General features: G+C 36.2%; 2 protein-coding genes across 6 annotated transcripts in view; one reads left to right on the top strand and one right to left on the bottom strand.

Moving 5' to 3' along the window:
- Positions 1-505: 505 nt before the first annotated feature.
- atp6ap1lb (ATPase H+ transporting accessory protein 1 like b) lies at positions 506-19,927 on the bottom strand. 2 transcript variants are annotated; one of them, NM_001201403.1, is made up of 7 exons: positions 19,777-19,927; positions 15,587-15,627; positions 9,632-9,717; positions 9,103-9,344; positions 7,070-7,120; positions 6,720-6,963; positions 506-2,003 (listed from the first exon to the last, which is right to left on the bottom strand). In NM_001201403.1, the coding sequence occupies exons 1-7, from the start codon at positions 19,875-19,877 to the stop codon at positions 1,767-1,769; spliced, it is 1,002 nt and encodes a 333-aa protein (NP_001188332.1). In that variant the 5' UTR covers positions 19,878-19,927; the 3' UTR covers positions 506-1,766. The 2 variants fall into 2 exon arrangements, with proteins under 2 accessions (NP_001188332.1, XP_087162012.1); XM_087305886.1 differs by lacking the exons at positions 9,103-9,344; positions 9,632-9,717; positions 15,587-15,627; positions 19,777-19,927 and adding an exon at positions 7,657-8,250 and having other exon boundaries at positions 7,070-7,305.
- A 5,832-nt stretch (positions 19,928-25,759) lies between these two features.
- The window catches only part of dnah12 (dynein, axonemal, heavy chain 12), a 52,595-nt gene continuing 51,456 nt past the window's right edge, over positions 25,760-26,898 (top strand). For all 4 annotated transcript variants that reach the window (XM_087306870.1, XM_087306868.1, XM_087306869.1 and 1 more), the window contains exons 1-2: positions 25,760-25,865; positions 26,050-26,254. In XM_087306870.1, coding sequence (XP_087162996.1) covers positions 26,058-26,254 — 197 coding nt within the window. In that variant the 5' untranslated portion in view covers positions 25,760-25,865; positions 26,050-26,057. The remainder of the gene's footprint in view (positions 25,866-26,049; positions 26,255-26,898) is intronic.

Raw genomic sequence — 26,898 nt, 5'->3', positions numbered from 1 at the left:
TTTCTACCTAGTAGGAGCTTGATTAGCCAGTTCCGGAATATCTAGTTGGGGTTAGAGATCAACTCTGCATTACATGGCCCTCCAGGACTTGAGTTTGGTCACTCCTCTGTTAGAACGTCTTGGTCAGACCTTGTCAAATTCTAAATAGTGCACAATTTAAGAGAAAAGGAGCAATTTCAGATACAACCTACTTCAAGATTGCATAAAAATAACTTTCAGGTGTATTTGACGGAATAGGATAGTGCTCCTCTAGAATCGGAGTTGCCCATCCCTGGTCTAACTTAGTTGGCCTCTGTTACCTTCCAAAACCTCATTCCCATTCAGGTCATGGACCAATGTAACCCTCCCAGTTCTACATCCACTGAACCAAACAGTTCCATCATGGGACACAGGTGCATGCCTTTAATGTCAGTTACTAGTGTGCTTCACAAGGGAGTGAGGTTTACTCATACATTAACTACTCTTTGGCCTCTGCAACACTGAAATATTAAAGCATGACACACTATTTTGAGCTGATCACTGTTTATTGTTCAGACTGAATTGACTGATGTTCAGGAAACTTCTTGTGCACTTCAGTGTGTACGACCATCATTCAAACAAACACATTGCTACCTCCAGTATCAGACGTGCCATGGTAGAGGTTTATCTCTAGTCATTGTCATGCTGCAGGTTATTGTGATAATGAGCTACGGATGTTATAATTGTAGATATAGAGGTATACTGATTATGATACTGAGGGTACACTTACATGAATAATTGTACAGCATTCTTTCAGCATTACCTCACTATAGTTATACTGTCTGTACTATAAATTCTCAAAGGGGTGCTAAATTCATCTATCAGTGCTAATATATTCCAACCTGAAAAGGGACGGCATATAGACCTAGCAATTATGAGATCATATAAAAATTTCCTGTGCAATACATTAGTTTCCGAAGCTTAAAAAAGTTCTTCTTGCTATACGTTTTTTTACGCACTTAACAATTATAGATCTGAAGGTGCTTAATACTGGAAGTTGGTACTTAAACAGCAGTTGAATCTAGATCTATGAGAATGTCTAGCTGATCGTTTTAAGCCAATGAGTATATTTATGGAGTTCCTGAATCTAAGCCGTGTAGTTCTGGAATACATAAATAGTATTAAGCACTGTACATTTACGCTTTGTTTGTTTGTACGTTTCGTATTCACATTATTACTGTCAGTTACCCATCAAGGCTGACAAACAGTTTTGCACCACTTTGGCAGTCATAAAACAGTTCTTGTAATTGGCAGATCAGTCTAAGGACTCCATTACAGATGAATGAAATGGTGATTCATGAAGTACTGTAAAAAAAAAAGAAAAACCAAGACGACTTCCATACTCATTGTTTTGTTTTACAGTCTGCATCCGCTGCCTTGTCAATTCATAGACTTCTAACCACAGTACTTGTATCCAGTCAGGGAAGTGCTTTGGAAAGCCCGCCAGAATATGGTGGTCTGTCAAAAGGCAATCTCACAATTTTTTGTCCCCATTTCATAGGCTTCCCAGTCCTGGTCTTGGAAAGCCGTGATCTGTCCAGGTATTGGCTCCAGCCTGGGTTTTAACACCTGCTTGATCAGGTAATCTCATCCTCTGACTGTAAGAAGTTAAGTTAAGACAGCGATAATGAGAAGATTTCGTGCCAGGCAGAAGGAAGACCAAGAGGACAATGCAGCCATCCAGAATCAGAACTAGCAATCCTTTCCATTCTGGTCTCTTGCTGGTTTCACAGCACTGCCATCACTCCTCAGACACTGTTTTTGTCTGGGAGCTCAGCTTCAGGGGTGCGGGGGAAGTAGACGGTGGTCTTGTGCTCTTCATAACGGTCGATGTGCTTGAGATGGACCACCATGTGCAGGGCGTAGGCCAACACCAGTAGAAGAATCAGAGATGTGATCAGGCCCATCAAGATGGCTGGAGTAAAGAAGGTTGCACAATCACTCGCCGAAGCAAACTTGTTGGACTGGACGTTAAAGGCCTGGATCTGGAAAAAAGATACAAAATAACCAATTTTTGAATTAGAAAGTTGTAAATAACAATACATTCCTTTACATTTTTTCAGAACCTAAACATCAGGTGAGTTTGTTGATGGTACTAAATGGTTTAAGGAGGACATTAAATGGAATATATTTATAATCTTTTACACTGGGTTGAGTACATAATATCAGTCTGATTTTGGCACAGTCTGTTTAGTGTAGGTTGTTGAGAACCTTCATAAACCACCAACTCACCTTATAGTCTAAAATTGGCAGTCTAAGAATGTTTAGGGCTATTGCTAAAGAAGCCTTATGATGTCCTGACAAAATGACTTGCTTATTTAATTATTATTTTCAGTCCTTCATGTAGTCTCATATCTATGGTGTTGATCAACAGGAGACCAGAAACTCCAAAGATAATTTTTAACCATGTTTAAAAAAAGAGCAGTGCTGGTAGAAATTTGTAAATATGAAAAATTCATCTCCACTGTCAGGTCTTTTAATGACTAAAAAGCAAGTATAAAACAAACAAACAAACAGGTTTGATGGCCATTAAACGTTTATGATGGTATACTGTAGTTTCTGGAAGTCTTCCTTTAGTTCCACCTCTCTCAATTAAATGATAGATGTCATTAAAGATCGCAAGCAATGATTTGCTGGGAAACATTGTGTAGTCTGACTTTATTATTTTTTTAAACAAAGATTTATTTGACTACTATACAAAATATTGTGTTGTATGAACCTGGAATTAAATACAAAAGTTACAAAGCGTGGCTTTCTTAAGGTGGTCGCCCACAAAATGTGGCACACCACAAACTTAAAATTCAACATGCCATTACCGTTTTTGGTTCCCCAAAACACGTAATTAAGTTTTTAGGGACATTCTAAAAAACTTAACTTGAGCTTAACATGGCTTAATGTACCTAAACATCAACCAGAGAAACCCAAATTTCTGTCAAACTGTACTTTTAATTAACCCTAATGACTGTAAAAAGAATGAGTCTCAATTCCATAGATAAAGTGAAAAACATCACATTAAGCATTTTCTCCCCCATTGGTTCTATTATAAGGAAAAAGCTTAGCATGGCTTAATGTACCTTAACAAGTGTGGAAAATAACATTTCTATAAATTTTTTTTCATGACAAGCACTTTCAGATGTCAAAAGAATGAGCTCTAATTTTAGTGAGTGAAAATGATTACGTTATGCGTTTTAAGTCCATTATAAAAGGACAAAGCTTAACATGACTTAACGTACCTCAACAAGTGGAGCACATCAAAAAATCTATGAAATTTTAATTGTAATTAACACTAACTATGTACTAGCAAAAGATCAAGCTCTGATTCGGTGGATGAAATGAACAATGTGACGTTAATCGTTTTATCCCCATTGAAGTCCATTATAAGAGCTTAATGTTGTTTAACTTAACAACATTCTGAGATAATCAAATGTCTATAAACATATACTCATAAACACGTTCTGCTGTTAAAAGAACAAGCTTTTATTTTAGTACATCAAATGAACAATATCACTTTAAGTATTCTCCCTGTATAAGTCCATTATAGGGAAAGAGCTTAATGTGGCTTAATGTATCTTAACACCAGTGGTGTAAAGTAACTAATTACAAATACTCAAATTACTGTAATTGAGTAGTTTTTCTCAGGAATTGTAATTTACTAAGTAGTTACTAAGTATAAATGTGTACTTTTACTCTCACTTGAGTACATTTTTAGTGCTGTATCTGTACTTTTACTTCACTACTTTCCTTCAACCTGCAGTCACTACTTTATTTTTTCTTGTCTATGGGGATTAGAGAAATCAGTCCTGTGATTCCTGTCCAATCAAATCACACATAGAAGGAAAATTGCATCATAATGAACTACCTCAAGACATGTGCGCTTTATAATTGCAGCAAACTGTTTGGAAGCATTAAAAGTGTCCAAAATGATGTCCAAAATCTTTACATGCAATGACCCAGAGACTGTTTAGATGCATGTCACTGATGAGAAGATGAGAAATGTTTAAGAAGTTTAAATGTTTAACAAGACGTCAACATGACGTCGGATTGGCATTGTGCCCTAATGTCAAGGGGACGTTGCACTTTGTTTGAAAATGAAAATCGGGTTGACGACAGAAATCAACATTAGACCAATGTCAATGTCCAACCTAAAACCAACAAAATATCAACATCTAATGATGTCACATCTTGAAGTTGTGTGGATGTTACCACTATGACGTCTACCAGACGTTGGATTTTGGTTGGCATACCTGAGGAATAAATGTCAGTATTTGACATCCATATGATGTTGGTTTAAGATGCTAGCTTGACGTTGGATTTTAGTCACATTCTAACAACCTTAAATCAACCAAATATCAACGTCATTTGACGTCTTTATTGGACATCAAAATAACGTTGTCCTAAGACGCTGACTAGCCAATGAATTTTGGTTACCTGACAACACAACCTAAATCTAACCTAATATTAACTCCTTATGACGTTGTGTGCCTGCTGGGCAATATATCAATGAGTATCAAAGAATGTTACGTTTAAACATACATGCACAAATGACATGTAAACGCATCAGCTTTTAACAGAGTAATACTCACTACTCTTAAGTAGTTTTGAAAGGTCTACAATTTACTCATACTCTGAGTAATATTTACAACAGATACTTTCACTCTACTTACACTACATTTTTAGGCAAGTAGTGGTACTTTTACTTGAGTATGATTTTTCAGTACTCTTTCCACCACAGCTTAACACTGACCAGGGAAACCCAAATTTCTGTCAAACTTTACATGTGATTAACACTAACTATTGTCAAAAGAACGGGTCCTAGTTTCATAGATAAAGTAAATAATATCATGTTAAGTGTTTTTCCACTATTGAAGTCCATAATAAGGAAAGGCTTAATGTAACTTTACAACAACCGAGGGAAACTAAATGTCAAAAAGGCTGTTTATAATATAAAAAGTGATTGTTAATCATAAGTAAAATTTGATTGAAATTTTATTTTCCCCGCTTGTTGTTAAGGCACATTAAGCCATGTTAAGCTTTTTCCTTATAATAGACTTCAATGAGGGAGAAAATGCTTAATGTGATATTTTTTTACTTTGTGAAAGGACTCATTTATTTTACAGTCATAAGGGTTAATTACAAGTAAAGTTTGGCAGAAATTGGTTTCTCTGGTTAATGTTTAGGTACATTAAGTCACGTAAATCTTTTTTCACATTAAGGGCTCTAGTTTGACGGTCCATGCGCAGAGCGCAAAACGCAGGGTGCAAACGCTTTCAGGGCGTGTCAGAACGCATTTTTGCTATAAAGGACGGGATTTTGCTTTAAGGACGGGAAAATCTGCTTTGCGCTGTGGCGCATGGTCTAAAAGGGTTGATTTTATTTTATTAATGAGTTATAGGTGTGTTTTGAGAATAAACCAATTAGAGTCTCATCTCCCATTCCCTTTAAGAGCCAGCTGCATCGCGCCATAAGCGCATTCGCTATTTACAGGACGTAAAGTAAGTCTAAGTGAAAAAACTGAGCATTTCACTAGCAAACAGTTTACAGTTAACAGTTTTTTTTTTAACAGAAAACTGTTAAACAGAGCATCTACTGCGTGAGAATGAGAGATAATGGATCTACTTTCACTTTCTCTCGTGGATAGGGAAACCTTTACGCACAGACATCAGTTAGTCTATAAATAATTAATTGCGTTTGTTAAGCGCAAATATTTGTTTTAAAACTATTTCTAAATTCAGTTCTAATTTCCAGCAAATGAATAAATGAACAATATTAACGAAGTGTGTTCAAAAACCTGAGTTATATCCTAAAACACATGCTGTGCCTCATATGGTCTAAAACCTGACAGGTGGGCAAATCTAAGCTTGTTTTAATAAAACAAATATAAATATGGATATAATAATAATAACATTATACAAAAGCAAATTGTTATGAATGAACTGAAAAAGCCTCCCAAGATAAAGAAGACATAAAAGCAGTGATTTTTTATATTTATGTAGGCTAGAAAATAATATGTTTTGTAATATTTTAATCCTTTATATTTATATCCTATATCTATTCTTATTATATCCTATATATATATATATATATCCTTAATATTTACATTTTTTAATATGTAAAGATATTTGCCTATTGCTCTCTTGTGCGTATTAAGCAGTGTGTATGCGAGGCGCAACTCTGCACCGGAGTTTAGACCGGGTTTGTTTTGGTCTAATGAAAAATTTATTTTAGTTTCTCAAAATAGCAAAGCGCCAGCGGTCCCCTCAGAACGCCTTCCTTTTTAGACCAGAACGCCCATGGGCGCACATATGAGTGCTAATGCGTTTGCTATTTAAACAGCGTAACGCAACGCCTCAAAACGACTCTAGCTGAAACTAGCAAAAGACTATTGCGCCGGGTGTATGATAGGGCCCTAAGTGTTTTAGTATGTCCCTTTTTTTTTTTTTGAAATCTAAAAAAATTTTCTACACTCTAAAGAACCTTTTGTGGAATGAAAAAGGTTACTAATTTGTAACGATTTTTAACAGATCCATCAATGCCAATAAAAAGGCTTTATTTTCAGATGTAGTTTTTATAGAGGTTTTGTACTGTAAATAAACTACAAATAATTGTATTAAATGCCAGCAAATCCACAAACACTCTCAGGCATACAGTGCTGAACTTCAGCAAACTTTTAAAAACACTCGAGGACATTTCACCACAGCTACCTGAAAATCTGTGAACGTGATGTGCCAGTTTGCCGAGCTGTCAGTGTAGGAGCTGGGCACCAGTAAGGTGTCATATTTCTGTAAGCTGCTGACGTGCTGGCAGTGGTAAGAATAGGTGGCGGGGGCATAGACCTCCGTGGCATTGAACGTGGCCTCATGAGTCCAGTTGTAGTGGATGTGAACGCTGTCTAGAGTGAACCAGTTCTGGCCTACTGATTCGTAGAAGGTGTTGGACATCTGAAGCCTTTGCAAAACAGAAAAAGAGGAAGTAATTAACAACTGAATGCAATTATCTACCACACAAGATTCAGTGAATGAGCCAAGATCAGTGCAGAAGAAAAAGTGTTTACCTGATGACAAGTCCCTTGATATCTTCCACATCACCCAAACGCAAAGATAGCCTATAAAATATAACACTGTCATCAGTTTGGTGTCTGTCTGACTGTCTGTCTGTGTCCATTCACCTACCTCTCTACCTCTATCTATCTGTCTATCTACCTGTCTATCTACCTGTCTGTCTGTCTGTCTGTCTGTCTGTCTGTCTATCTATCTATCTATCTATCTATCTGTCTGTCTGTCTGTCTGTCTGTCTGTCTGTCTGTCTGTCTGTCTGTCTGTCTATCTATCTATCTATCTATCTATCTATCTATCTATCTATCTATCCAAAACATATGATGTGCTGTGTTTCAATTTAAATGCTTATAAAGTAGGCCAATACAATGTTCTTTTTTTAAACACTGACACTGCTGTAAACATGTTAAACAATTAAGCTTCTGTCTGTCTGTCTGTCTGTCTGTCTGTATGTCTGTCTGTCTGTCTGTCTGTGTCCATTCACCTACCTCTCTACCTCTATCTATCTGTCTATCTACCTGTCTGTCTGTCTGTCTGTCTGTCTGTCTGTCTGTCTGTCTGTCTGTCTGTCTGCCTGCCTGCCTGCCTATCTATCTATCTATCTATCTATCTATCTATCTATCTATCTATCTATCTATCTATCTATCTATCTATCTATCTATCTATCTATCTATCTATCTATCTATCTATCTATCTATCTATCTATCTATCTATCTATCTGTCTGTCTGTCTGTCTGTCTGTCTGTCTACCTACCTATCCATCCATCCATCCATCAATCCGTCCGTCCGTCCGTCTGCCAATCTATCTATCTATCTATCTATCTATCTATCTATCTATCTATCTATCTATCTATCTATCTATCTATCTATCTATCTATCTATCTATCTATCTATCTATCTATCTATCTGTCTGTCTGTCTGTCTGTCTGTCTGTCTGTCTGTGTCCATTCACCTACCTCTCTACCTCTATCTATCTGTCTATCTACCTGTCTGTCTGTCTGTCTGTCTGTCTGTCTGTCTGTCTGTCTGTCTGTCTGTCTGCCTATCTATCTATCTATCTATCTATCTATCTATCTATCTATCTATCTATCTATCTATCTATCTATCTATCTATCTATCTATCTATCTATCTATCTATCTATCTATCTATCTGTCTGTCTGTCTGTCTGTCTGTCTGTCTGTCTGTCTGTCTGTCTATCTATCTATCTATCTATCTATCTATCTATCTATCTATCTATCTATCTATCTATCTATCATCCATCCATCTACATAATCTGTCTGTCTGAAATAAATAGCTGAAATGATTTATACCTCAAACCATATACAGTATATACAGTACAGTAAAGCCTGAATCTATTCATACATTATTCTTTAAAGGTCTATAAGAAACGTTTTCGTAATTTTGATGTTTTATAGTCTCTAATGCCACCCAAAGCTGCCTTTATTTGATCAAAACCACAGTAAAACAGTAACATTGTAAAATATTTTTACAAGTTAACTTTGATACTTTGATAAATTAAACAATGTAATAATTTTGTTGTTGTAGATACAGTGTTTATTTTCCCCCATATGTTTTAGATTTATAGAAAATGTTAAAGAACAGCATTCATTTGAAATATAACATCATACATGCCTTTACTGTCACTTTTGATAACATGACAATTTAACATACCATTGCAAAATGTAAATAGTATTAATTTCTTAATGATCCCAAACGTATAACTGTTTATGGATTAATTGTTTAACTCCATTAATTACCCAAAACTGTCTAAATGTAACTAAATGTGTCTAAAAGAATCATTTAAAATATAATAATTGTTAAATATCTGTAAAAATCAAGTTAGAATTATGTTTGACTTTTTGTAGCACTGTAGCCTACATACATAATAAAATCTGCAAAAAATAAACTTATTTATGTAACTAACATCTAACATGAAGTTGGTCAACAAAACATATGCTTTTATAGGTTTAAGCATTTGACAATTAAATAAATATATATTAAATCTAAGGAAGAAGTCACTTGAATACATACGTGGCCTTCTCTTTTGTACAAACAGAGCCTTTGGTGTCCACTTGTGCGCTGGATCCAAACACCCTCTCTGTAAGGTCCAGGAAAGTGTTGTTCCTGTATCGAATAGCCAGTCTCTTAGCTTTGAACAGGATACAGATCTTGCCGTTGTAAGCTACAGTCAGTGGAGAGTAGGGTCCCGAGCTGGTAGACTGTAGTAACTTCCTCTTGGTTCTGGGCTGGGCATGCAGATGCCAACCGTAAGGCTGTTTGAAAATGATAACAGGACAATGAGGTGATGCTATATGGAACATACATTATTAATGGGCCTCTCTGATCTCAAATGCTTTCTTACAGGAGGAAACGTTCATGCTTCAGATAGCAGATACTGTATGACTGATATTCCCTGGCCCGCAAATGCATTTTCCTCATAATATGTTATTTCTGAATCAGTCACTGTGTTTTGGATCTTGTAGGATGCTGGGTGAATTAAGGCAGAGATGTTGCTTATGAAAGCCAAGGTCACTTTGACTATCAGGAAAAAATGCAATACCTGCAGTATTCTTCTGAGTGGATTTTCAGCTGCAGGCGAATAACTCTCCTCGTGTGAGGCACTTGGACTCTCAACATGTTCTCCATCTGCATCACAAAACGTTGAAATAGAACAATGGGGGAGATGGCATGGTGAGTTCTTTCAGTGCAGTGAATCACTCTTTTATTTTTAAGCACAGAGTGAATATGTGAGGAAAATAGCAGTATGAAATCAAAAGCACACACACTTAGAGATGAAACTTATAGAATGTACGAATCAGCACAATATGCTGGAAAGCAGCAATAGTGTATTCATTCTATCTGAAAGTTTAATAAGATTTTGTTTTCATAAAGGTTTAAAGGGAACCTAGGTTACCCCTTTTTTTCAGATTTTTAAAAAAAAAAAAAAGTCTTTTTTGTTTCCAGAACAAGTCTGTAAAGTTTCAGCTCAAAATACTCATCAGATTTCTTATTATACCTTTTATAAGTTTCTTTTTTTATACCATTTTAAATCAGATAGCGGTTTTGTTGTACTGCATCTTTTAGGTTAGTCCTCCCCGCCCACTGTTTCTATGTGCCTTTCTGCGTGCCTTAATCTCCCTCCCTTGGCAGATTCAGACAACAGAAAGACATAAAGGAAGCAGATCTCACGTAGCGTTTGTGAGAAATACTTCAGTAAGAACTTTACCAATGAGTATTTGATGCATTTGTTGTGGATTTGCAACGATGAGTCACACAAAACGTCATTACAAAGTTCACACGCACACACACATACACAGCGCAGACACACACATACAGACAACCCGTTGGTTTAACTTTGCACTATTTTTCCACGCATATGTAACAGGATACAGGTTAATATCCACTGCTGCATGAATATCTGTTAATGTACATAATAAACCTGATTTAATGTCCACAAACCAGGATTGAAGCGCCTTCTTTTATAATTGTTCTGACACGCGGCTGTGCTAATAAAGCTGAAGTAAATCCCTGTAATTCATTACACACATGCACTGTTTTAAAGCATTTAAAACTTGTAAAACTCACTCTTGATCACATTTGATGATGAGTGATGATCCTAGCAAACTGAACAGACCTTTTATTCCCGGTTGCTTTGCGCACGTCCTGTCTTGTTGGTAAGATTTTACACGTGACTACCAGGACATGTTAATACGCAGCTGTCAATCAATTCGGTGGGCGGGGGACCGCACTCCTACTCCTACGTCGATCTGAAAACCGCTCCAATATGGTATTGGTGAGCTAGTGCTGTTCCCATGCTAAACTTCCAGTCACCAATAATTAGGGCTTGACATTAACTTTTTTGATAACTAGCCACTGTGGCTAGTAGATTTCCAACATTACTAGCCTCTCACCATTTTCACTAGCCACACTTTTCTTGTTGGGAAAGTATATTTTGCTTAAATTTGACTTTGAAATGCTAAATTACTTGATTTTGATGTTGTGTTATGTCCACATGCCTTCTCATTCATTTAACTTCTTGTGTGTATTGTGTATTAGCTTGTTCAATGTCCATGAGCAAATGGTTGTGTCACAATTCAATCAGTTTTTATTTCACGACTTTCTTAGGGCTCAAGGATTTACCAAATTTATCTCTGACCACACCAAATAAGTATTTCTTAGCCACAATGTTTTAATGTGTAAAAACAAGGAAATAGCTTTATATGTGCACTTTTTAATTCAACAAAACTTTTCTTTACAAAACATTACATTTAAAAAATAATTATTGTCATGTATCTAAAATATGCACAGTAATCTGTTCTGGCTAAAAGTCCCAGATCACCAGTTAGTTATAACATAAATGGGGAGTTATCTCCCATTAAAGCAATGTTATTGTAAAACATGATATATAAACCATATTAACAAAAATAACTAAGCAAAAGAAAGCAGGTGAAACATACCGTGCACACAGTTAATAATCTCTTCTAAGAATTAAAATGAAAGCTGCTGCTTACAAAAGAATACATGTTTTTTTTTTATCTTGAGCTTTTAAAAGCAGCAGGACTGTGGGTGCACAATCATCACTCTTTGTCCAGTCTATTTCAAAGGGAACCAATCGCACCCGTTGTGCTTCCTGTAGGCCCGGTTGCTTTGCGCAAGTAAACGGGAGCTCATGCGCGCTTTTTAACAGTCACGCGCATCATATCAGCTGTTAGCACGAGTGATCATGCTCTCATTCTGTATTGATAATTCTTTTGCTCGCGCAAACACAGTTATTTTTGTCAGTCGTGCGACTTCTCGATTCTAATATCACATTTGCACGAATATTGGGCCATGCTTATTGTCGAACACTGCTTTAAGGAAAACTACATTTTAAAAATGATTTCCAACCAGCCAAAGTTACTAGTGGAGGTGTCTGTCTAACCCGCCAAAGCTGAAATCTACTCACATTTGGCGGGTGTTAATGAAAAGCCCTGCCTGCAATTGTTAGTTTTTTATTTATTTTAAATGATTCCTTTTACAGCATCGATGTTGTAATGTAATTAGGAAACAATCAGTTAAATAGACTCTGGCATTCATTTAGTTGCTCAAGCGTAAAATGAGACAAAATACCAATTACTCGCATGCGCCTGTCAGAATCAGCAGGCTAGAGCAGAACCTCCATTGAATATACTGGGTTAAAATAAATGCTCACTTTTAAAGACATAGCGGGTAAAAAATTTAATTTAATGCAGTGCATCTTGAACAATCTGAGACCCACTTTATATCACATATCACAAAGCCAGTACCAAAATACCAAAACATACCAAAAATCGCCGATTTTTTAAGAAAACAGACCTTAAACACGCCGTTTTTGCAATGGCAAACAGTTCATTGGAAGCACTTAACCCAGGATACTGGCAAATTAAAAATTCCTATTAGCATACTTCGGCATATAGCCCATTGCTCCACCGTTTTTATGTTGTTAAATTGAAAAAAAAAGGACTGGGTGTGTTTATATTAGCCCAATATGACAGTCTATACACTATACCTACACATATGTCTGTCCAAACAACTTGAAAAGTAGATTTTTCCCCATGGGTGCCCTTTAAATAAAATGTAATGTTTAATCTGTCATTATACAACAGGAATACTCAGTGACTTATTCTGTACATTAAATGAATAAATAATGCCAGTAAGCAGTAATAAAAAGGAGTTATCTTCAGTCAAATGATTAGTTCAAAAACACCGATTCATTCCGGAATAGTGTTTGAGAGTTAGTCATTAAACTTTTCAGTGAATCAGTTCACTTCAATGCCATTGCTCTGAGATATTCAGATGTGACTGCTTGTTTGATTTGATGCACTTCAAAAGTATTTGTGACCTCCCGGTGGCTTTGTTGGCAGCAGGGTTGCCAGGTCCAAGAAAAATTTACAATGACAACTCAAAACCCATAACAAAGGAATGAAAAGTGGCCCATTTCTCCCTTGTCCAATCAGTCTATTGCTGGATTCCCACAAATTTAAACCATATCTTCTCTGATATTTGTGACTGACTTTCCGCACACTAAACAACACATCTAATGATGGGTTCACACCAAATGCTGAATTAAGTATTTGCGTGAGTAAGCTGCATACAAATTCAGTGCAAACACGCAGATAGAGGAAATAATACTGGCAGAATTTGCCTCAACCGTGTCTTCCATATAATTGTCAGTGCGGAAAAGTTCAGGTGGCGGACACATGATGACTGTGGTGGCATCACTTGGGGACCAAATCCAGCTGACTAAAAATACTGTGCCTAAGATGTATGTTAATATTAACTTCATAATTACTAAAATGCAGCATTAAAATATTTTAATTAAACTGGTAGCTCCTAAAATACGACAAATTGATGAACACAAGTATGAACTTCTCTGAACAAAAATGAGAGAAATGATTCCAGTACGCAAATACAACCCTAAATCAGAAAGAGTTGGGACAGTTTTAAATCGCAAATAAAAAAGAGAGCAGTGATTTCTAAATTCACTTTGACTTGTATTTCATTGCAGACAATATGAACACACAATTTTTCATATTTTCTCTGGTCAACTACATTTAATTTGTAAATACACATCTTTTCCTGACATTCAAACCTGCAACACATTCCAAAAAAGATGGGACAGGAGCAATTAGGGCTGGTAACCAGGTAAATTGCTTAACTGATGTGGTTTGAAACAGGTGATGTCAACAGGTGATTGTAATTATGATCTGGTACAAAAGCAGCATCCAAGCAAAGGTCTAGTCCTTTAGGAGCAAAGATGGGCCGAGGATCACCAGTCTGCCAACATATATGTGAGAAAATGATTGAAATTTCTAAAAACAATGTTCCTCAAAGAAGGATAGAAAGATATTTGGATATTTCACCTTCAACAGTGCATAACACAATTAAAAGATTCAAGGAATCTGGAGGAATTTGAGTGCGTAAAGGACAAGGGTGCAAGCCTAAGCTGAACTACCATGATCTTTGATCCCTCAGGTGACACCGCATCAAGAATCCTTATTCATCTAAAAGCGACATTACCACATGAACCCAGGACTACTTTGGCAAACCTTTGTCAAGTACCACAATACATAGTTGCATTTAACACCAGTTAAAACTATACTGTAGCAAAAGAAAGCCCTGTATTAACAGTTTCCAGAAGCACCATTGACTTCTTTGGGCTTAGAGGCATCTGGAATGGACCATCACAAAGTGGAAACATGTACTATGGTCAGATGAATCAGTATTTCATGTATTTATTTTTAGAAAAACTGATGCCATGTACTCCAGACTAAAGAAGAAAAAGAACATCCAGACTGCTACTGAAGTCCAAAAGCCAGGGTCTGTCATGGTATGTGGTTGTGTCAGTGCCCTTGGCAAAGGTAACTTGCACTTCTGTGATGGCACTATTAATGCTGAAAAGTACATAGAGAATTTGTAGCACACTTTGGTGCCTTGTTTTCCAGGGACGCTCATGCATATTTCAACAAGACAATGCAAAACCGCATTCTGCACACATTACAGGTTGCGGAGGAAGAGGATACAGGAACTTGACTGGCCTGCCTGCAGTCCCGACCTGTCTCCAATAGAGAATTTGTGGCGCATATTAAAGTGCAAAATGCGACAACAAAGACCCCTTACTGTTTCCCACCTTAATACTTGTTTGCAAGAAGAATGGGACAAAATTACACCTAAACCACTAAGCTGTATTGCTTTCTTCAGTCCCTAAACGTCTTTTAAATGTTGTGAAAAGGAATGCCAACATTACAATGTGGTAAATGCTTTACTGTTCCAACTTTTTTTTTAAATGTGTTGCAAGAACCAAAATTGGAATGTGCATATTTCAAAAATTTAAACAAAAAATTCTTTCTTTTTTATTTGCGTTTTCCATATTGTCCCAAGTTTCTCTGATTTATATGAAACTGATTTGCTCAACACTGATTTGTTTAGGAATTGTTTGTCACTAAAATGAGTCAGTCATTGAATTGTTCACTCAATCAGTTCACTTCATTCCGGAAATAAACTCCACTGCTGTGGGGTATTTAAATATGTGTGTTGTTTTGGTTTTGCTGAATTAAGCTGAAAAATGACTAAACAATAATTAATACAGAATAGTAGAATAACTGTTGCATATTTTCAGCTGTGTCACCTCACAATTAGGATCTTCTTAATTTTTTGCATGATTGATTCTGTTACTTTCCTGTTAAATACCACGAGGCTGCTTTGAAACAATATGTATTGTATACAGAGATATTAAATAAAGGGGAATTGTTTATAGCATTCTTGGTGGAGCAAATATAGTTAGCAAAAACGATTTGTCTGTTGTTTGTTGAACTATTTCATTCAATTTGGCAGCTCAAAAACATAAAATAACTAATGAACACCAGACTTTTTACTAGTATTATGCACACATGTAAACAAAAAACTGCACAAATGTCACAGCCAAAAATTCAATAAAACGTAAAAAGTTACACAAATAAAGCGAGTAAAATCAAACACCAAAGGAAAAGACACTTACCTGTTCTAATTCTCACAGCTTGGTATGGTGGGACCTCCGAGCTGTGATGGAAAAACAAAGCAGAACAAAAAGAGGGGTTGATCTCTTTGTGTCAGGCTGTGGCCTACTTATCAATGTCTAAGACAGATTTCCCATAGATCCACTCAGCCTGACGCAGCGCTGATGCATGACCACAAGTCTGACATCTTCAGTCCAGATTAGTGTCTCAAGAGAAGACAAGACATTTAGTGGAATGGCATGATTCTCACGTGCTTAGGGTCAACAAAGTGTGGGCTGAAAATGACTTAATGACACCTAGCACATGTATATTTATCCCGTGCCACCTCTTCCTTCACACTGGAACTTGCTGGATTATCCTAAGATGAACCGTTTATACGTCTAATCACAGAGATAATGAGCTTGGCGGCACAATCTCCTAAACCCTTATTAAGAATCTGCCGCCCCATCCGGGAGAAGGCATCCCGCTGTGTGAATGTGTTGACGTTCTAGATTAAGGCCTGTTCACCTTCAGCAGAGTCAGTAGGGTGTGCGATTGCAAACGGGAGCATCAGATGACCCCGGTTCACTCTCTAGGTTCGTCTGCTACACTGACATTTGCTGCTTCGAGCTTTGTGATCATGTAAGAGATTAAGGAATACAGGAAAACATCAGACTTGTGGGGAAAATAAACAGATTAGTGCATGGAGCATTTAAGTTCATTCGGTTGCTAAGTGCGATATGTGGGATGGCATATTGAGTAGTAAAACCGCTGTAATCCAATCATGGTGACAATATGGCACAAATGCAGGTGTGAAAACTAAAAATAAAAAAAAAACATAAATAGAGGGGTTTAGAACTAGATTTGTAATATCTTTCTGGAAAACAGAAAGAAAGGAAAAAATATTAAAAATAATGTAAGCATAGAAGTGACGTATAATATATATATATATATATATATAAACATCTCTAGAACTATTTTTTTAAAGTTTTATCATTGAAATGCTAAAGCTAAAGCTACATTTGTTTGTCTTCTGGTTCATTTTGGTAATGAAATAAATACCAAAAAATAAAAAATAAATAAAACAAACAAACAAACAAACAAACAAACAATAAAAATCTCAGTTAGAAATGTCATATAAAATTGACTTGTTCTTAAAAGCTCTCAAACTCTAGCCTCTAGAACTACATTTGTAAAATGTTTCCAGTGAAATGGTAAAGCTATAGCTACATTTGTACAGTTTGTCTTCTATCCGGTTCATTTTGGTAATAAAATAACCACAGCAAAAAAAAAAAAAAAAAATCCAAACAAACAATAAAAAACTACATTAGAAATGTCATATAAAATTGAAAAAGCTCCCAAACTCTAGCCTCTAGAACTACTTTTGTAAAGCGTTTCCATTGCAATGCTAAAGCTACATTTGTACATTTTGTCTTCTATCCGGTTCATTCTGTTAATGAAATAAACACCATAATAATAAATAATAAATAATATTATAATAAATTACAACATAAAAAAAATCTATGTAAGAAATGTCATATAAAATTGACTTATTCTTAATAGCTCTGAAACTTCATTTGAAAATTTTTTAATTTCTTAAATTTCTGTTTAAAATAAATAAAGCAATGAAATGATATATAAAATGAAATATAAAGAGCTCTATAACAGAGGCCCCCAAACTTTTCAGCTTATGACCCCCAAAATAACAATGCCAGTGCCTTGTTGTGACCCTAAATATTCTGTGAGGTGGTTACAAATATATACTGTAAACCTTGCACACAACGGCACACACATAACAATACGCCCAAGTCTATTCACTGTTTAATTTTGGAGAACGCCACTCGGACACCATCCTCCAAGTTCAGTTGTGGCCTGTATTTATTTTTAATGTGCATGAGTGCCGTAAATGTGTCAGAAAGTTTAACCTGTGCCATAAAATCAATGTGCTACATCTGACAGTATAGCTGTGTCTTTACTAGAATGTAATCACCCCCAAAATTTTGAGTTTTTTTTATTTATTATTAATTATTAACATGGTAACAGTGTGACTATTAACTACAATTTAGTTTTTTATGGATAAAATATGATCATTCTAATAGTTTAATAAAATTATTTGATTTTTGGAAATTACCAAGCGACCCCCCCCCCCCCTTATTGTCTTGCGACCCTTCCCATTTCTGCTCTAGAACTAGAATTGTATTGTAAAAACTATTTTGAGCATAAAAGTGATACAGAAAATTGACCTGGAACTACATTAAAGTGTTTTTCTTAAGGTATAGTTCTGCTAAAATAAATAAGTAAATAAATATGACACCATAAACAATTCAGGCCTAAAAGTGCTAAAAAATAACATATAACAAGCTCTAGAAATACCTCTGTATAAAATTTAATAAAAATAAAAGAAATAAATGTAGGCCTATAAAAAGGACATATAAAGAGCTCAAGAACCACATATTAACACTTTTCCTTATTTCTGGGTAGTTCTTCTCAATCAGTCAGTCAATCAAATGAATAAATAAATGAATAAAATGACAAATAAACATCTCTAGAAGCACATTTGGACAGGTTTCTCTTCTTTCCAGGTAGTTCTGCTAAAAAAAAATCCTCAAAACAGCAAATGTGGTCTTGAGAGGCCTGCTGAGGAGTGTGTGTGCGTGCACGAGGAGTGACTCTCGCCTTTGTTCTAATGCCAGTTTACCGAGGTCAGCAGCTGAGGACTGCGCTGCTGTCATTGGTTATGGCTGGACACAGTAGCCTAAGTGCTGAATTGAGCATTTATGTAATGAAAAGCAACGCTTACACTATGTCTTCACCTCACTGCCACTGTCAGAGCTCAAAATCATCTCTTGCATATATAGATTATAGGTTTAGCATACAGATTAGCACAGTGCACTAGCACAGTACTCTATAAACACCTCAAGGCATTAAAATAGATTTGTCTATTTAATGGTAATAAGATTACAGCCTTTGATTCCACTCGCATCCTTTGTGGGCCAAAGGTTTTTGTTTGCCGTATACATTGACCCTGAGAAACTTGAGGAAGGTTGTAAACAACTCAACATTTCGACTCCTAAGACACATTTCTAGACTAACAAGATCCCCAATGTTTCGACAGCCTGCAATGCTGCTCTTATCCCTATAAATCCTAAGCTTTAGATCTATCTAGGGAGGGATGGGCAAGTTGGTAGGTTGTTTACCATAGCTGTGGTTTATAGAACTAAAGGAAGACATCTCAGCCTCTATTATATAATATATTTGCATGAATTATTCATATATTCAGATGTAAAGGCATGGATAAGTAAACAATTCCAGCAGGTAACAGATAGCAAAGAACGATGACTTGACTCTTGAAATGTAGTTTCAAATTAAAGTCTTATCGATTACAAAACAAAAGCAATAAAAGCCCCCCATATTATAAACCATCATCATCCAGACTATCAACTAAGCAATAAATAAACACGTTTACTTATGTTTATCATAAACATACTTTATACAGTATAAAAAAAAGCTACTGGAATGCCAGCTTACACAAAAATGCAGCTATCCTTCGAGATAATTTATTTACAAATGTGACTGAAATGTTTTAAAACTATTTGTTAAATTTTTGTGTTTTTAGGAGGGAAGTTATAAATTTACTAATGTTATTATTCTAATCACTCTCTTTCTATATATATATATAGAATTACTAGTTCTCATACAGAAATGGCAGATATATAATATTAACCAAACAACAAACAATTCTAAATTATCATATTTATGCTATTCCTGATCTGATCTGAGCAAAGGAATTCAGAAACAGTAAAAGTGACAAAAAACTGATTGTAACTATTCTGTATCTTCAAGGATGCGCAGGAATCTGACTTCTTTCTTTTGTTTCTTGGAGAAGCATCTGTAAACTGACTCCTACAGACACTGGATGGGGTCTGCCTGCTGTCCCATTGTCATAGCCATGTTTGCATGCCTTGTAGTTACAAAGCAAAAAAAAAAAACTGCAGCAAAACCCCAACACACTCTACATCTAGAGCCTACAAACGTCAACTGGACAAGCGAGTTCTACGAATGCTGTTTCAACATTTTCTAACAAACAATATATATATTTTTTTCTTGGTGTCTCTTGGCCACTGTAAAAGACTAAGACAAGTGCATCAGCTGCACAGCATCACTGCCCCATCATTCCCCCTCCCCACGCTAGAGCTGAAAGCGCAGCTCTTACCTCCTGTCCAGGATCGCAGGCACTTGATCGAAGGGCAAAGACAGAGAGATAAACACACACAGTAACAGAGAAAAAAACAGGAAAAGCTTGTGTTTAGCCATTGAGACAATCTGACGAGACTGCCAGAGATGAGGTCTGCTTCATAATCTGCTCTGAACGCACATCCCTAAACCTGGGCTCTGTGACGGACAGCCAAAGCAGCCAATCAGAAGCCAGGGGGAGATAATCGTGCGTCATCCGCCTCACAGCCTTCATTCTTGCAGCCTTTCTCTCCCCCCACACCCTCTCTCTTTCTCTCTCTCACATACACACACTCCTCTACCCTCCTCCTCCCCTATCGTTTTTCTCTCTCTTTTCTGTTCCCTCACTCTCATACAAACATACAGTAGCTGCTGGCCAACCTCAAGCTAAGGGGTTTACGCGTTTCAACTCCAGTCCCAGGAGGCTAGTTTCATAAGCACTTGATATCTGGCACAGCTCAAAATTAGTTCAGAGTGTGAATTTGTTTAAAGCACAATTAAAGGTTGTGACAATTGACCTAGATTTACACTGAGAGCTTTGATAACTAGAATAAATTGCACACTATAAACCAACCTAAACCTCTACAGCCTCCATTGTAAGCTTAAAGAAACAGTTCACTCATTTATTTTAACTCAGCAGCTTCATCTGATATTGTGTTCTTCCCTATTACGTTGTTGACGTAGCTGGTGCATTCCAATGTGTGTACTTATGCACTATTCCTTTACGTTTGAAAGTGTACACAGTGCAAGAAGTGGGTTCACAATCAAAACTTCAAACTGAAAAAATGACCCAGATGATGGACAGAAAATGTGTGAAATGTTGGATGCTTGATGCACTCAACAGTCTCAGGTGTAATTATGTATGTGTGTAATGAAGTTTATTACTAAATAACCTTATAATGTTGAGGATATAGTTTATAAGTACAAAGCAGGGGTTCTCAAACACACCTGCAAGGATGCTTCTGGAAAGCCTAGTAAGAGCTTGATTAACTAGAAGCGTGTCTGATTGGAGTTGGAGCTAAAATATGCAGGACACCAGACCTCCAGGACTGAGACTGAGAACACCAGATATAAAGTCTTGTTTCCATTGGTCAGTATGGTTCAGTACAGTACAGTACAGTAGTATGGTAATTCCATTTCCATTGTCAGAATTTGTGAATATTAACAAAATAGCGAACCACTATAATGCTACAGTGCCACTTTTTTGGTATACTGTCTAGCACAGTAGTCCAGAAAAATGTTAACCAAAAAGTTGGAGCTAGAGCCGTCACATTTCTGTGTGAATGATTTTGTTAGCTATATTGACCACCAGAAATACAGGTAAAAACAGGCAAAAGGTTTTAGCAGTATTTACAGGAAAAAGGGGACATTTTCTGTATATTAAACTTTTACCAACAGTAAAAAAGTGGGTATTTTTTGTATTTTAATAGTATACCTCCAGTAAAAAACTGTCAGGTTCTGTTTTTTTAATAGTATACCTACAGTAATAAAATAGACAGAATCTGTTTTTTTTTTGGTAAACCAGTTGAAAAATTGACAGATTCTGTTTTAACAGTATACCTATAATAATAATAGTTGGCGGTTCATTCCGCTGTGATGACTAACTTAAATAAAGACTAACCCGAAGGAAAATGAATAAATGAATGAATGAATTAATGAATGTATTAGCAGTAGAAAGACAACCCAGATTACAATTAACACCACTGAACTGCCCAAAGACCCAACATTAGACAAAGTAGTCTTAACACAAGTACCCAAATGGTCAGTGAGTTTCTGAAGCATGTCTTTCAATGACTATCCCATGAGGCTATCTGAGAGTATGTAACTGATATATTCACATACACGTTATATTTACAAGTTAGCTCTTGTCAGGGATTGTTTTAGGACTTTGCCTATGGGGAAATGACTAGGAAAAACAAACCACAGTAAACGGTCAAACTACTTGCTCTACAAACAAGTGTGTCTATGACCATACATAACAATTCTATAATAAAAAATAACAGCATCAAGCAACATAATGGGCTTTTTATGGTTAAAAACCAAAGGAAGTTAATGAGATTGGAAATCTTAAGCCAGTAAGTTCCCAGTGGCTGCGAAAAAATAAAGCCAATATAAAATGTACTTAGTGGTTGCAACATAACATATTCACTTATTCTATTTTAAATAAGTACATACTTAAAGGAGTATTTGAATTCGAACTGAGTCAAACTCATGTCATTCCTGTGGAAGTTTGTTTCTACCTTGCCAAAAAGGGAAATTGCACACACAACTCTGACACAGAATGATGAGTAATAAACTTGTACTTACAAGTTTACATCTCAAAATATGTATTTGTTGTTTTTTTTTATCAGTTTTCATCTAGCAGATCTGTTTTATTGTTTATATCGCCAAAAATGTATTGCAAACTTTTGATTTCACCAACCCTGGCTCATTCTAAATACATACCGCTATGTACATTTCGGGAGAACGCCAAATACGTCCCAGGAGCTAAATTATTTAGCAATTTTTGTGAGAGGGGTCTGGATGCAGACTTGGTGCAGCCTGAGCTGCATCCAATGCTTTTTAATGCGCTCACCTAACCCCAGCCCTAACCGTACCCCTCACAGTGACGACACTCTATTGAGTCCATTATGTCTGACATTGCATCGCTGACTGATGCAATCTCAGCTTGGATCATAAAGGCTGCATCCAGATCCTATTGGTTTTTGTTTTTCCCAAATCCACCAGAGGCCCCTGTGTATGCTTTTTGAGATCTCAAATTTCACTTGTGAGTGCCATTTGTGCCTGCTGGTCTTATGTAAATCCACCAGAGGCCACTGTTGAAAGACTGACTGAATGACTGACTGACTGACTTATCAACTGACTCACCCTCCTCCTTCCTTAAACCCAACCAATAGTGTTTTCAAAAGCACAGATTGACCCGCACATCCTCTTCCCTAAATCCAACCGACAGTTTTAAAAAGCAATCCAGAATTTTTTTTTACAAAACTAGCCTGATTTTTACCACGATTTCTGATTTTGTTCTCATTCTCACCCTTTTATTTACTTGTTTATTAAATTTTATGGCTTTAGTTTTTGCCTTACCTGCTTTCTGGAACCGTTCTTTGCTGGACTTAAACCCCGTTGTCGTGGTCAACTCCTCCTTGTGTCTCAAGTCCGCCGACTTACATGGTGCGCTAACTGGACAAACTGGTAACAGCGGAAAAGCAGTTCACATGGAGGTAAGCAGCCAGCTGGTAAGTGCAAAAAGGAACAGCTTCATATCGCCCCGTAGTATTTAGTAAATGCAGCTATATGTAGCTCTGACAACATAATTCCGTTCATCTCCAGAAATGTATATAGGGCAACGTTTTCAGACTGAGCACATGTTGGATTTTACAGTTCTGACAATAAAAAAAAGATTAAAAATTTAGATACATATTCCTGCTTACTTTTTTTATTATTCAGTCGTGGTAAAACGTGGTCACATTCTAAATCCTTAAAATGCAAGTTATGGCATAGAATGAATTGTTATTGTAAATATATTAAGATCATATGTTCAGGCCCATGCACATAAAAATTAACGACACAGTTTGTCATTGGTTGCTTTACACATCAGTCAAAGCCTGTGGCTTGTCCTTGGAGAAAAGAAAACTTTAATGGAATCCAGACCTTCTACCATCTGTTTGTAATATGGCAAAGTGCAACTAGCTGGAAAGTGACATTACACTGTTGACAATAGACTTTTTGCCAAAAAAATATTGCTATATATTGGTAATATGACAGTAATTTTATGACTTTATTTCTGCATAACATAAAATTATATTATATGGCTATTTCATAATATCACATTCTTTGAGTTCATATGACAGTGCTGAACTATTAAACATTGCTGGATTTTCCATATCTTAATGCTGTGTTAATGAATGCCATCAGAGTGGTCTCAGTGAGCCAAGTGGGTCATTTGCCCTTTGTCTTGAATGCGCTTACAGTGTGATTGATGAGCAGAGTGACAACTGTCACTCATCTTCACTGGGTAAGACAGACCTATTTTAATATAGCCTTCACACTAGCCTTAATGCAGTGAAATGCAGTGTAGGCAAACATTCACAATGCTTTGTGATGCATTCACTACAAGTACTGTACGCTGTAACATCTCCATTTGTGACTCAGTAAAAATGCAGACAATGTAAAAATAGTCTGCATTTGAGTATTAATTGTTCACAGTTAAGGGGGCTGTATGAAGCCATGTGGAGATGCCTAATCTAAATGTTATTGTGAACTGCCACCTCTGATTTGGAACAACCCAGGCGGTCTTGTCCTCAGACATGTTTTGTTTTGGTTTTGCTTACTTTGGGGAGTCATTTTCAGGGCAAGGACGTTTTAGTGGAACACAGCGACTGCAAATGAATCACATCCAGACTGTTCACACCCAGACAGACTAAGTAGGATCTTTCTGAAGGTAATTAAACTACAGGGCATCTAGCAGTGCCACATTAATCACACCACGTGTGTTGGATTGTAAACGCCCCATTAAAAAGACGTTTGAGAAATATCGCCCTCCTGTGGCATAAAGTGTTCATAACATTTGGTGATTGTTTTAGGTGATGATAGACTTTATTTAGATCAAGACTTCATACTCTGTTGTTTGGTGTCCGTATAACATACATCTCAACCATATAAAGCCTACTGTATCATATTTACCAACTTGAGTTCTAAGGCCTCAATTTTGTATTCACATTAAAATGACGTTGAGCAAAGTTAACATTTATCAACAAACCATAGCTGTATCTTGTTTATTTATTTTAGCAATTAAAAGGCAGTTTATAGTAGTTTAGTTTAGCTGTTTATATGTTGTGGTACAGTAACAGTTCATATAGGTCTATTTTTGTTGTGAAAACTTTGCAGATTTTTTATGATGCTGAAGCAACTTATCAAAACCTCGAGTTAAACAATATATATATATATATATTAATATAGAATGACAACTGTCATGAATGGGTGATTCTCACAAAAACTTAGTTTAAAAAAATTCAACCATGAATTTTTTTAATGTTTAAATTAACTTTTTGTTTTTGCAAATAATTGCAACAAAGTCTGGAGCATTTGTCAACATTGATTTAAAATCTATGCATATAATTTAGTACCTTTTTGAGCATAATTTTTAAAACAATAAAAAATCTCGTTACTGCAACAGTCTGCAAAATCAACTCAATAATCAATTAAAAAATCTAATCTACTCTGACATTTTTAAAAAAGGATTACAGTCATGTACAAATACTTGAGGTTCTGGAATAAAATTACACCTTACTAAATTGACAACACTTTTTAAAATAGATTTTGATAAAACCTGATGTATTTTCAAAATGATGTGGCTAACCTGAAAGAACATATTTGTAGATTATGCACATGCATTGAAAAGCAAACAGTTTAATTATAATTATTAATTGCAGAAGATGAGAACATCCGTCTTGGACACATAATTTTTCAGCTGTTTCACATTATCATTATACGTGAAAATTCTGTAAACTATTTGCTTTGTCATGTAAAATAATCTCTTAGAACAATTCATTTGTTTTTATGCTGAAATTTTCGTGCTAATATGTTAAAATTACAACATAACACACACTCAGACATACGTGAAGACGTTTCTGTAATGCTTGAATTTATTTAATATAATAAGTCGAAGACTAAAGCGAAGGAAAACTTTTTTAACAAAAACTTCATGGCATCGTCTCAAAATCCGAATCGCAGTGTTTACTCACCCTAATCTTGTTCCAAAAATTACATTTCCTCTGTGAAACACAAAAGGCACTGACAGCCTCAGCATTTACAGCACTTTCACTTGATCTTTCTTCTGTACAATGAAAGTGGAGAAGTGAACATTTGTATCACAGTGAACTGTATTTCTCGTCCTCAAAGCACTCCTGGCGTTCTCTGACAGCGTGCAAAGCACTTCCGACTGTGCATCCATGACGACCGACATGTTGACGGAAATACCGCAGGTGCAACAAACTTGTGTCATTTCGGAGCGAGAAGCTCAAAAGTACCGTTAGATGCACGGATGACCTGTCAGAGCTACGGTAAAAGGTAAATGCGAAGTCACGTAAAAAATCGTACCCTAACGTTAATTTGTTTAACGTTAAGCTTGTCCCTAAAATAAAACGTTGGTCTGGTTTTTTTAACCTTAATGTTATGTAATAGTTCCAGCAAAACGAACGACTGCGTTATAAACTTAGCAATAAATGTAATTTTTTTAAAATTTTTATTTCAGTCGTTGATATGCCGACTTCAGCCGAGGCATTAAAGTCCCAGGAGGTGGATGGTTTGAGGAGGTACAGTGTCCTGCCTCCTATTCCGACCATTCCGGTGCAAGATGGAGGGTCAGAGGCCCTTACCGAGAGCAGACGAGCCGTAAGGAGGAAACTCATGCGACACCGGAGGAGCAAACAACAGCAACAGCAGCTCCAAAATATGATGTAAGAACTTTGCTGTCGTATTTCATTTCTGTTAGCTTTTATTGGGTTTGTAGTTAATGAAGGATATTTTTGTTACAAAGTTTTTCCATTTTAAAAGCTGCTATTTTAAAATGTATATTCATCATGTATTAGGATCAAATTATACACTCTCGGTGAGATGAAACCAATCGAATGGTAGTGTGCAGGGGAGAGTGGAGCAGAATCACTTTGGTTTTGGCCAAATAATGAACAAAGTATTGGGGTTAGACAAACCATATTTTTTTTACCAGCAACACACCAGCATCTTTTACAAATGAGCATTGAAAGTATGAGAACCGGATCTATGGTTTCTGTGCAGTATTGCCAAAAGTGCCAGAAGTAAAAATGTTACTATTTACCTGTGCAGCTGGCAAGTTATAACAGACAGAGGGTTAGTTGTAACATGTGCTTACAAAGTCAGATTTTACACAATTAATTTAAATTCAGCTTACATTAAATAGTATATTTCCTCAATACTTAACTCAATTATTTTCTTCTACATAGCACAACATGGTTATTTATTTATCTATCATATAAACACGTTTGGATTAAAAAAATTTTTTTTTTGCATTATTGTCCATTTTTATACAATGCATTTATTTGAATAATGCAAAACTTTCTCCTGT

This window comes from Danio rerio, chromosome 23 (genome assembly GCF_052040795.2).
Source record: "Danio rerio strain M-AB ecotype USA chromosome 23, GRCz13ab, whole genome shotgun sequence".
NCBI classification, from domain to species: domain Eukaryota; kingdom Metazoa; phylum Chordata; class Actinopteri; order Cypriniformes; family Danionidae; genus Danio; species Danio rerio.
This window is presented reverse-complemented; position numbering and strand designations above follow the sequence as displayed.